This window comes from Bemisia tabaci, chromosome 4, assembly GCF_918797505.1.
Source record: "Bemisia tabaci chromosome 4, PGI_BMITA_v3".
NCBI classification, from domain to species: domain Eukaryota; kingdom Metazoa; phylum Arthropoda; class Insecta; order Hemiptera; family Aleyrodidae; genus Bemisia; species Bemisia tabaci.
In genome coordinates, this window is record NC_092796.1 from 29,666,730 (window position 1) to 29,679,571 (window position 12,842).

The 12,842-nt window shown below is 41.5% G+C and overlaps 1 protein-coding gene across 2 annotated transcripts in view; it reads left to right on the plus strand.

Annotated features, from left to right (window-relative positions):
- The first annotated feature begins 757 nt into the window (after positions 1 to 757).
- Positions 758 to 12,842, plus strand: part of LOC109036701 (facilitated trehalose transporter Tret1) — a 53,223-nt gene continuing 41,138 nt past the window's right edge. Inside the window, exon 1 of one of the 2 annotated variants that reach the window (XM_072299663.1) lies at positions 758 to 883. Coding sequence is in view for 1 of the 2 variants with exons in the window: in XM_019051058.2 (XP_018906603.2) it covers positions 12,737 to 12,765 (29 nt within the window). In the remaining variant the exon portion in view is untranslated. Of the gene's footprint in view, positions 884 to 12,473; positions 12,766 to 12,842 lie in introns of those variants that run through there. The other variant, XM_019051058.2, reaches the window with a different exon arrangement.

Below are 12,842 nucleotides of genomic sequence, written 5' to 3' on the forward strand. Positions count from 1 at the left end.
GACAATCAAACTCCAAAACCTCGCATCTCGGTTTGCGACGTCGCAGACTTCCTGTCATACATTATTTTTCAAAGAGAAAACTGATCAACGTCAATGCTGAGTAACTTCCTCGGAAAACTACTCATCGTCCGTGCTTAAAGACTTTCGTGATTTTTCTTCTCTGTGCGAAAAAACTTCTGCGAAAACTTCAAGAAATGATGTTGATTTTTTCACCTTCAAAAATGGTAGCGGAGATTTTACAAAAAATATGAACGAGGTACGTGGTTCGGGCGTCTTATCGTCGAAATGTTTTTGCTTAAGCAGCGCGCTTCTTTTAATAGAGCGCTCTATTTTTTTATTTTATTTTATTTTTTTATTATTTTTTTTTTATTTTTTTTTAAATATATTTAACTAATAAACTGAAATAGAAATTGTAAAATCTACCTACCGATGCCTCTCAGACGAACAGTTGCTTCAAAGTCATTGCATTTTATATAATACTACTTTATTGCAAAGAATATAATTTCATTACCTATCGCGTCTAACATCGATACACGTGGAAACCATTTAACTGGACTTCTCTAAATCCTGAGCTTTCTCTTTGTCCACCGGCTTTTCCAAGAACTCGGATTCTGAAAGAGATCTATCTGTCGCGGAAGTCTAAGACGCAACATTATCATAAATTGATAGTAATTCAAGTTTGCACTACTGATATGACAATTAATTGTGTATTCTTATCGACAGCATCGATGCAATCTGACAAGTCGAATTTATAGTTTTTTCTCATTGTCATCTCATAAGTAGTTGTCGAAGTCATTTCGCGTCGCATCCTTGTAAAATTTTTATTGTTGTGGTTATGGGTTATAGGATCGTGTTATGATCTTCGGCGTTGGTATCTTAGCAGGTAAGTGAAAACAAAATTGGGTTCTACTTTTCTAGAAGAAAATAACTGGTTGAAAAAAAATCAAGAAAGAATGTTTAGTTTTGGGGGATAAGTTTAAGAAAGTTTGATTCAGAATCCAACGGATTCAGAAGACTCAGGGAAGAAAGCCAGGAACGCATATCCCCTACTTTTCCAAAAAAATTCGTTTCTTCGGCAATGATAAATTATTTTCATTGGTTGCCTTTACCTCCCACTTCCTTCCCTCTTCCTCCTTTTAAAATGCTCTTCCTTACACGTTTTGAGCAGATTGGAGAAATCATCGCACAGTGAAGTTTGAGAAAACGATATGCACTCTGCACTTTGAGCCAGGAGAGCTGGCCTGCATCGTTGCTTTCCATCTGACAAATCGATCATTTATTTAGAGCGATAGATTTTTCTCGGGAATTTTTCGTAAAAAGCATTTCTAATTTTTATTTGGGTTTTAAATGCGATGAGAGAGTACCAACTCCTTTAAAAGCTATAGGAGGATAGGGTACTGTAGCGGCTAGGCATCGCAGAACGCCAGTGTGGCCAGAGAGCGTCGTGAAGGCGGCTATCATTTGGACCGCCTTTAGCAAAAAGAAACCAATGCTCATCTTTTATTGCCAAATTTAACATGATTATTCAATTTTTTACAATAGGACATTTGTGCGGATTCCTGTGAAAATGTTCAGGAAGATGCTTCGTACAATGCAAAAAAAAAATAGCTGAAATTCGCAGCAAAATTCGCACAACCGTTTTCATGAAAAAATTAAATTCCCCAATTGAATTTGGCAATAGCTGATATGGCTTGGTTGCTTTCTGCTTTACGCGTTCCATTTATGTATGATTTGATGGCAATTCTACGAGATTTCGTGGATATGTAAACTTGTTAATGAATAAAGAGATAAGTTGACAGATAAAACTTAATGGCGTAACCGTACAATCTAATCCCCTTTAACTCTGATCTCCTCAATTATTAGAAATAGTGCAATGGTGCTAGCAAAGAGATGGACTTTTAGCGTCCCTCGCCGGTTCCAAGTATTAGATGCCCACGCCGGGTCAATAATTGACCCAATGATTGCTGAAAACACGTATTCCGCGAGTTCTGGGGCTGGTACATCCAAACTGAGATGTAGGTCTACAAATACATCTTAAAAAAAGAATGAGACATCAAATTGAAAAAAAAAACACAAAATCAAATATCAACACAATCGAAGATAGGAGAGACGTTTTTGGACCTGGTTTTCATAAGTTTTCTCCCGAATCAGAGCGATAATTCATTGGCAGCATAGAGCGGAGTATCGCGAGCTTACGTCTCGCGCCATAGCGCCTTCAATTTTGCAGATGCAACAAGGGCATCCATCAAGCACGAATAGTTCTATCCCTGCGCCGTCATCAACGCGCGACCTTTCCCTTGATCTGTTCCCATGTTGTGTTGGTTCCGTCAGTCTTTTTTATAGTGGTGCTTCAAGGGCTACGTTAGCAAAACATCCGAAGATAGGAGAGATGTAATCGAACCTTTTTTTTTACCTTTTCTCCCGAATCGAGTGATATCTCATTGACGGCATCGAGTGGAGAATTGCGAGTTCACGCATAGCGCCTTCAATTTTGCAGATACAACACGGAAATCCATCAAGCATGAATAGTTGTATCTCTGCGCCGTTATTAAAGCGAGTCCTTTCTCTAACTCTATTTCCATGTTGTGTCGGTTTCCTTTACCTCATTTATAGCGGGGTACTATCGAACTAATAGAGAATTTGCAGGTGTCTGAAATTTGATGAATTTCGTGTTTAAATGGAAATTACTGAGTGAACTGAGCACGAGGATACCCTTGCTTCATAAATTGAACAATTATTGGAGAAGATATGACAAAGTATAATCTAATTTGCTAAAATACATGTGTTTAAATGGGAAATTCCGCTAGATGACGTCACTAAGCGGTGCATTTTCTCACTTTTAAACCTATTTTTTAATATTTCCCATATCAGAATTTTTTTTTTTTTTCAAAAAAACTTAGTGAAATCAGCTCTTGAAGCACTTTCAGATGAAGCAATAAAAAATTGCATGCAAATCTCCATTTTAACCCATTTAAAATGCTCTGTAACTAGTAGTTCCTTAAACTGAAATTACAATAAAAACAATGCACATTTGCACACGGTACTATGGAATTAATACATCACGTTAGATGGACGTTACGACGGTGATGGTTATCGGGGCCTTCTCTGACAAAGCAAGTCGGCATTAATACCGTTGACCCCCTTTTCACGACCACGGCAATACTGCCTTTGATTCATTAAACGTTGCTATTACTACTGCTCGACTATGCAAAGCCCCGAAAGTAAACACATCTACAAGCACTAACATACATCAAACAATGCTCGCTCACCCCTTTTGATCATGCCGTTATCTAGCGGCAAAACGATTAAACCATCTCGTTTACGCCTCTTGACAGGCTTGCAAAATTGACGCAGAATCGACGAGTTTGCGAAGAATACACAGGTCGTTTCTGCATAATTTAGGTCGGCTCTACGAGTGCACTAGGGGGCCATGCCCCCTGGCCGCTACGCGGCCCAACCCCCAGAGGGTGCTTCGCGCTCTCTTACGGTTCGCGTCAACAAAAGAGTGACCAAAAAAAAATTAAAAGGTTATCATACCCGACTCTCATTTGTCCAATCTCCCTCTGGCCTGGAGCGATTCGACCAATAAGATCGAATGAAAAATCGGCATTTATTTCAAACTGCACGCCAAGACTGAAACAAAACGGAATAGAGCGTTTCGTCACTTTTGGATAGTCTGTAGGAAAGGAGCATGCCTTCAATTCACTTACCCCTCCTGGCTTGTTGTTACTCATTAGACCTTAAATTTTTCAATTGAGATTGTTGAAATTTTTGTCCTCAAAATATGTTTTCTCCGCAAAATAGTATGGACCCAGCACTATGTTACCGCCTTGTTACATACACGGAGGAAAAAAACTTCGTGCGTGGGACCCGAAATTTAGGTCATATGGATCTCTGAAGTTTTCGGATTGAGCATCTGAACACTTTAGGTCTAGCTGTCGAGGTTCCCATCACACATCTGAAACTTCAGTTCTTACATCTGAAGTACTTCAGATTTGAAGATTTACTTCAGATTTGTGAGAACCGAAGTTTTTCGGTTGTGAAAACCGAAGTACTTCAGATGTAAGAACTGAAGTTTCAGATGTGTGATCCAAACCTCAGCAGCTGGACTGAAAGTGTTCAGATGCTTAAGTCGAAAACTTCAAATGACCTAAACTTCGGGTCCCACGCACGATGTTTTTTCTCCGTGTACAATTCGGGCCACGTTTTTAGTGTTTTTGCTTACTCTCGCGATAGACCCATCGACAGATTCGTATTCACGGCGACGTTTGCGTCTCATCGGAGGTGCGCTCCGAAGACGGGAACCCTTATCTCCGGGTCTAATTGAGCCACTTTCCTCCCGGAGCGGCATCGCCCGACGCGCTCGCCGGAAACGAGGAAAAGCGCGCGAGCTTTCTTCCGCCGCGCCGCGGCGCGGAGGATGTCATTTGCGTGAGGAGCAGGAGCTCTCTATTCTGTAGTGTTGACATCGATTCCAATCATGCGGGTACCGCTAGCTCGCTGCAGAATTTAAATTGAGGCATTATCCGCCGCTGCGCCGAGCTGCGAGAGGCTGTTTTTGTGCCCGGAAAGCGGCGGGCGGCGGTTCGCCGAAACAAATGCGAGCTCGGTAAACAAGAGTCTGCAAACTCATCTTGTTCGTGGCCACGGTTCAGGTGCGTCAACTTTGCGCGTTTAATTACGAGCCACCCCCGAATCGGGGCCGAGATTTGCGGTTCGCCGGGTCCCGTATGACTTCCCGATCGCCCCCTTCTTCCACCCCCCCCCCCCCCGGCCCCGGTCGCGTATGAGTGCTCGTGAAACTTTGAAAAAGGGAGCGTTCATTACTTACGCAACGCACTTTTCGGCATTTTTGACGTCTCCTCCCTCCTCGTAACGCATCATTATGTAGCCCTGGACTCTCTTACACTAGAAAAAAAAAACACATTGGATCTAGAGTCCAGACTCTTGAGAACATTGACTAGAATAAGGACTCTTGATTCAATCAAATTTAAGCTTAAATCAAAAGGAAATCCGCTCAAATTGAGAGGCCTGGTTCTTGATTTAAGCTTAAATCTGATTGAATCAAGAGTATTGTTTCTTGTCGATGTTTTTAAGAGTCTGGACTCTAGATCCAAGGTGTTTTTTTCCCAGTGTAATACGTTGTCTCCCGTACAAAGGAACGTAAGGAACTGTCCAAGGTTGCTAAATTGACTCAAACAAATAATTAATTTCACAGAAATCCACCTGAGCAATGTATCCAACATTTTTCTGATTTCGCATGAAATCTGAGGAAAAATCAGTGATAATATCAGTTAGAAACGCTCGATTCTCCTGGTTAACATGCAATTTGTGAGGGAAAATTTGGCAACCTCAAATTGGAGTTACGTTCTTTCGTGAGGGAGACGACGAATAAAGATGCAAGGCTTGACGCGACTTTCCTTCAGATCCTTTTAATAGGATTGCACGAACAAATTGTATTGCGTTTTGAGAGCGCCTCACGGGAAAAAATGGATCGCTGAATCAGCAATTAAATTGTTAAAAAATATGCCCGAAATGTTTCAAATGTACATTTTACAATGGTGAGAAGCTAATTTCACCATAAGGGTGGTTAAATTGGCATTTTTTATTGTAGAATCTACACTACATTCATACATGTAGGACTATTCTTTTAACTACAAAACTGTTAGATCAGCAATATCATTTTTTTCCGTGTTGGTATGTTATGTTTGCAGTATGTTTGCGCAGCATGCTGTTGAATTCCACCTGACATAAACACGACAAAGCAGCGAGAAGACATAGCCGACGAATCACGTTACGCCATTTACCCCATGTCATCTATGTTCGCCCGACGAGCACAAAATTTCGTTAATCAGCCTGCAGACTGACATAATTTTTCCTCTATTTTTTTATGTACAGGGTGTTCCAAAAGTCCAGTACCCTCCCCCTCTAACTTTTGAACGGTTCGAGATAGAAAAATGAAACTTTGGGAATGTTCCTATCTCAAAGGGGACCATCTTTTTTTTTGGGGGGGGGGAGGGGTCAACATTTTGGCTGGACTTTTGGAACACCCTGAATTTCTCCGAGCATAGTCTCCTTCGCTCCGGGGGCCTCAAAGCATCTAAAACTGATGAAATTCCAATCATCACTTCGATTAGCCATTCACTCAAATCCATATGACGTCACCGCCTCCATCCAAACGAGCATCGGGAAAATAAAATAATCACAAAAATGGAAAAAAAAAACCATGCCCCGCGGCGAATCGCCGATTATTACGGCTCTGTGATGCCGTATGCTGTTTGTGCGTGGTGCCGGGCAGCCCCTCAAAGGGTGTAAAGCTGCACCTGACACCGAGGGGCGACACCTGACGCGTCATGACGTCATCGTGCTGTTCGACGTAATAGAAGTAAACATCATCGATGCAGGTCATTCACTCGCACCGGGGATGACGGGTGACGGGACAGTGACGCGACGGCAGTGACATGATGAGCGCCTGCGCGGTTGAGCTTTCAGTCGTCGTCCGCTGCAGTGTTGCCACTTTGCTGGATTATACAAATTTACCTCTTTCAATCGGACGTATTTCTATCAAACAGAACTATGTGCAGGTGAGAAATATGGGGTATGCTCTAGAAAGCTGGGTAAGGAACAATGTAAAAGTGGACGTGATTCCTTTTGAAGAATTGGAAAAGCGGGATTTTAAATTCAGCAAACAGAACTATGTGCCAACTGAATGAGGGATTCATGAGCCGCGGGTATGGCACGAGAGCGCTGTGGACAGGGCTCATAAGTTAATGACCAACAAGGCGAGCTGCACAACGGCATCCTTGACGTCACCGGCGCTTTATTATTCTGCCGTGCTAAGGAAAAACGCCGTATGAACCCAGGGCCGGATTAAGGGGGTGGCCCATGGCGGCAAAATTAGGGGGCGGCAAATTTTGCAATTTTTTTAAATGCAGGCACGGAAAAATCGGATTCAGAAAAAAATTACAAAGGAGAAAAGGTGACAAAATCATTTCCTGAGAGTTCGATAATTTCTAATTTTGTCGTATTTCCGTGATACAAAAGACTGCGCACCTTTAATTAGTTGAGTTAAGAGAGAAACCAAACACGTAATTTGGCTTGGAGCGGAGCGGCGCGCCGCAAAGAGAATGATGACGAGGACTTGAAATGAATAGGAGAAGCCCTCGACGCGGCGGTCGGCATGTAACACATATTAGCGCCTATGAGACTGCATGAATACTTCACGCATTGCGTCAAATACAGTACGGTCAACAGCGGTCGGCGCGGCGTGAAACGCACAGTGCCTACAAGACTACATGAATACTTCACGCATTGCGCCAAACACAGTGTGGCCAGCGCGGCACGGTGGCGGAAGTTAAAATTATTAAACCATTGATGTTTGTTCTTTCTTAATTTTTTAGTTCATTTCTTACAAATGAAAGGCCTTGTCCCCGCAGAGATAGGTTTACGGAGCTGAACTTTCGCGCGAAGTTCCGTGAACTTTTGCTAGTAGTGTTGACAGGGCTTACGCTAAAAATGTGTCCAACACGAGTGAACGCGTCTTATGCACCCTGCTCCCTCCGGCATGTTCAATTGATGGTTTTTATTGATGTTTAAAATGAATGAGAAGAGGGCGGCAAAATACAGGCGGCCCATTGGCGGCAAGTAGGTGAATCCGGCCATGTATGAACCTTCAGCCGTTGTCAAATGTTCATCCATAAAACACGAATTCCCTTCAAAATTATGAATATTTTTCTTCCAAGTTTTCAAAGAATATTCTTTGTATTTTGATCTAAAGTTCCTGAAAATTTCAAGAAAAAATATACATAATTTTCCTCATAAATAAACATTTTATCAAAGGAAATTTGGCAACTCTCGAATGTTCATGCGGCGTTCTCCCTTAGCACGGCAGTATTCTCTTTCACTCTCGCGGCCAGAGAACTGACGAGCACACCTCATATTTCTCACCTGCACATAAATCTGTTTGATAGATATACGTCCAATCGTTATACAATGTTATTTTTCTCGCGAAAAGATGTCGATGTGGCATCTTTGCAGTCCCTCGTGAGCTATGGGATTAAACCGTCAACTATCAGACAGGGGAAGTTGTGAAGTTCTGTGAGGAGGATGAATGTCCTCTAAACGGTCGTAGCCAGAGATTTGAAATTGACAATAACCTTGAAATAAAAGTACCAGGGGGCCACGCCTCCTGTAGGCCGATTTTTTTAAAATTTAAAGCAGCGCGATAAGACATGGAAATGCAGCATATTGCACGGTTTAAATAGGGCTTTCTAGGGTAGGGAGGGTAGTCGATCAAAAAATAAAAACGTGAATCGATCGACAAATTATTAAAAAAAATTGTGTCGCTTCGATCGACATAGATGGATTGAAAAATAAAATTTGAACCGATCGATGTGATTTGATCGACGCTGATTCGGTCATCGATTTGATCAGCCCACCCATGTATTGTTTTTGAATGATACTATGTTTTTTTTTTTTTTTTTTTTTTTTTTTTTTTAAAAGAAATTTTATTTAAATATATCGTAACTACTACAAGTGTTTCTTGTATCTATCTACGTGGCTTAAAACTAAAACTTAACAAACTGCATTAATTTTATATGTTAACGTTAGATAATACTATGATTGATACTATGTCTATGTATGATTGCAATCGATAAGGAGTAAATGGAAAAACGGTGAATAAATTCTACAATTTCCCTCTTGGAACCGTGTCATGTACATCACAACTTACGTAAATGACTTAATCTTCACATTTAGGATAATTAGGGATCAAAACTATCGCGGAATGAGTGTCATAGTTGGAATGGTCATCATTTAGTATTCAATACTATTGTGAGAGTGGCCCAGGGACCTGGCACCCTAGGTCTCCGGCTCTGGCTACCCCCTCCACTTGACTCGGAACCGGTCAAGCCTCGCCCTGCGCATGCGCAGAAGGGATACTACCCCTCTGCCCTCTCGCTGGGGGGTGCTCCACCGCTGCCCAGTCCCGTGACGTATGGGTTTTTGTCAGCGCCCTCGACTTGGGTGCCAGGTCCCTGGGCCACTCTCACACTATGAAACAATGTTGCTGTATCTTTAGCGGGATCAACAATGCGTCATTATTGATATTCTGATCCACCGCGCCGCGCCTCTATCAAAACTGTTCACTTCCAATGCCTACCCCACGGTCATTGCAATCAGTGCATGAACCTGGGTGAATCATTCTATCCTCCTCATATTAAGTTTCAAGTTTCAAATTTCAAAGTTCCTTGAAGATTTGACTATTCTAATTTTAGCAAACTGACTGGTTCAGCTATAACAGCAATATCTTATTTGTAAAAATTAAGGTAAGTCGAGTTGTGAGAAAACATTGAAAACATTGAACCGAAAAACTTTGAAATTCAATGTGAACCAAATTTTTTCTCTTTACGTTACAAGGCAGTTTACATTTGCCCGTACTCTCAACTTCAACTTGAAGTTTGATTTATCCTCTCTCCAGAGAATATCGACGGTGAAACTTCCAAACCACGTATTTCGTTTGCGAGGTGTAAAAATCTCATCTCCCATTTTACTTTTTTACATGTGAGCGAATTATCAACATCATTCCTTGAAGTTTTCACATAATGTTCTTCACTCAGAGAAGAAAACGCATGGCAGTTTTTAAAAATAGCCGTCGAGTAGTTTCTTTCAAAAAAATAAACCACGAGAGGAAGTCTGCAACGTCGCAAAGCGTGATACGTGGTTTGGGAGTTTCAGCGTCGATATCGCTGATGAGCACAGCGTTTTTACATGACTGAGATGCTCAGTAAAGAATGTAGCCCGGTTCTCAGATCACGCTTGAGAGGGAAAGCGTAAGCTTTTAAGTGCGTGCAATGCAAACTTACTTACAAGAGCAGTTACATAAGTACACTATCGGTCTGCCTCGTCAATTGATCGTTAAGTCGATAATTATTATTGATTGAGCACAGGAGGCGCGCGCCAAGTATTCGGAGGCTGGGAGGATCTAAAACAGGAAAGAAAAAGAGGCCTCTTGCATGGAAGGGATGTAAATTATTCAATTACGTGAGTCTCAGAGTTGTGGATGATTTACTGAAAATCATACGATTTGGCAAAAAGTAATTCGAATTTCCCAGCGTCCACAGATTTGTGGCTGGAAGTGTTGGGTTTTTAACTTTTCACACAGTATCTGGTGCATATTAAGGCAAGTGCTGAATTTTTCTTCTAGTCACTATAGTGGTACAAAATCAACCGGAGTGGTGCAAAGTAACGCCTTGTCTCCACGGAACGTTTCACGGGTTTTTTCCCAAGTTCGAATTGCAGGAATGTAACTTCTGGGCTTTTTCCCCGTTAAACAGCACAACAAAATCGCTTTTTTTCCTTTAAAGTCGTTTCCAGGACTCCACAAGGACTCTTAGTTGATCCTGTGATTAGTATTGACCATCTCAATATTTTTTCCAACTTCGCAAGTGAGATTTTTACCTGGGACAAATCCCAAGAAACGTCCCGTGGAGACAAGGCCTGAGAAAAAGTAACCAAAACCTTGTGTTAATATGGGAAATAAAACACAAGGTAACACAAGCTGCCTTTTTTTAAAATTATAATCTTCCCTTTGTCAAATCGACTCGAATTGAAGTGACCAAATTTTTGTGTTGAAAATCTGCGACTTCTTTGAAAATTAGTCGGCAGCCGCCAGAATAGAATCTGGAACACATGGGTGGTATCCGTAGTAGTAGTAGTAGTAGTAGTAGTAGTAGTAGTAGTAGTAGTAGCAGCAGTAGTAGTAGTAGCAGTAGTAGTAGTAGTAGTAGTAGTAGTAGTGGTAGTAGTGGTAGTAGTAATAGTAGTAGTAGAAGTAGTAGTAGTACTGTTAGTAGTGTTAGTAGTAGTAGTGATAGTAGTAGTGGTGTTAGTAATAGTAATGGTAGTAGTAGTAGTAGTAGTAGTAGTAGCAGTAGTAGTAGTAGTAGTAGTAGTATAGTAGTAGTTGTAGTAGTAGTAGTATTAAACGTAGGATTAACGCGCCCTGAAATTGGACTGACTGTAGTGGCATAGTATCTTTCGCATGCGCAGAGTTCTTAGTATGTACATTCTTAAAAAAATAATGATGATGAAAGAATGAAAGAAGGTATTTACACAAGTTTATTTTTAAGAATAACCATTTCTCTAATATATTGCAAACATTGCGGAGGTAAGAGAGCAAGAGAAGAAACGTGAAAAAAAAAAAATGAAAGCGACTGCGTGGGGTGATTAGCCTTTCCGCAATTCACATGAATAATCACTTTATTAACTTGAATTCACCATCAAAGTCCGCAACAGAACAAAAAAATCGGCCGTTTTTTGCGCTCGGCCCCCGATTTCGGCGAAGGCGACAAAGCGTCAGGGTATCTAAAAACTGCCGCGCTAAGTAAAAACGTCGCATGAGCATTCGAAAGTTGCCAAATTATCTCTTAGAAATTATTTATCTCGGAAGAAAGTTATGAATATTTTTTTGCATTGTCAGACATTTAAAATCAAATTACGAAGGAAATCCTCTGAAAAACCGGAAAATAAAAATTCAAAAATTTTCCTAAGAATGGAGAATTTGCATAAAAATTTTGTATTGCTTCATCTGAAATTGCTTCAAGAGCTGATTTCACAGTCTTTTTTACAATTTGTTCCTGATATAGGAAATAGCATAGAAATAGATTTAAAAGTGAGAAAATGCACCGTCTTGTAACGTCATCTGGCGGCATTTCTCATTTAAAAAAATGTATTTTAGCAGATCAGATCATTTTGTCATGTATTCTCCGATAATTGTTCAATTCATGAATCAAGGGTATCCTCGCGTACAGTTCACTCAGTAGTTACCACTTAAACACGAAATTCATCAAATTTCAGACACACGGGAAAAAACGACATTGGATCTAGAGTCCAGGCTCTTAAAAACATCGACAAGAAAAAATACTCTTGATTCAATCGGATTTTTGCTTAAATCCAGAACCAAGCCTCTTAATTTGAGCGGGTTTCCTTTTGATTCAAGCAAAAATCCGATTGAATCAAGAGTATTTTTTCTTGTCAATGTTTTCAAGAGTCTAGACTCTAGATCCAATGTGTTTTTTTTTTCCAGTGCACGCAATTTTGTTGTGAATGTGTTTGATTTTTTCCCGAGATCAGAAATGTGTGATCAGTGAAATTTTTAATTAGAAATTCCCTAAATTCTCCTAATTTAAGTGCAATTAGCGCGAGGAAATTTGTCAATATGGAAATGTAGTTACGTTTTTTTGTGAGAACAACGTTTGCACCTGCAAATTCTCTATTGGTGATTTGACGAAGGTAATTTGGCAAGGCTCAATGGCTCATATGTGGTTTTTCCTGAGGACGGCAGAAAAGGACAGGATCGTCCGAAAGTCGGGGGCGACGGGGCTCTGGGAGCCGGTTATCCTTGGCGCCACCACCACGGCCCGGCACCCGAGCGACACCCAGCGACCCAACTATCGCGATGCACGATCCTCGAGGTCCAGAACCGATCCCGCGGTAGTCCCGTGCCCGTGGCTCCAGGACGCGCTTACGTAACGCAGAGTGCCAAGTGCCGAGCTTTATGTAATAAGAGGACGCCCCATGCCATTCATTCGCGCCCGGGTCCGGTCGGCGGTTCCTCTGCCCGTCTCACTCCCAGTGTCAATGTCTCCGCGCGGTTAAGTGCCCGAGTGTCAAGTGTTAAGTGCGAACCCAGTGTCAATTGTGATCTGAGTGCAGGTGTCCGGTTATCGGGGTCAGCATGGCGCCTCAGGATACGCTCTTCGGCAGGTCAGTCTCCGGTCCTCGAGGTTTTTTTTAAAAAAAAAGTTCATGGTCCTATATGTTGGGGTTGGTCATCGGGCTGG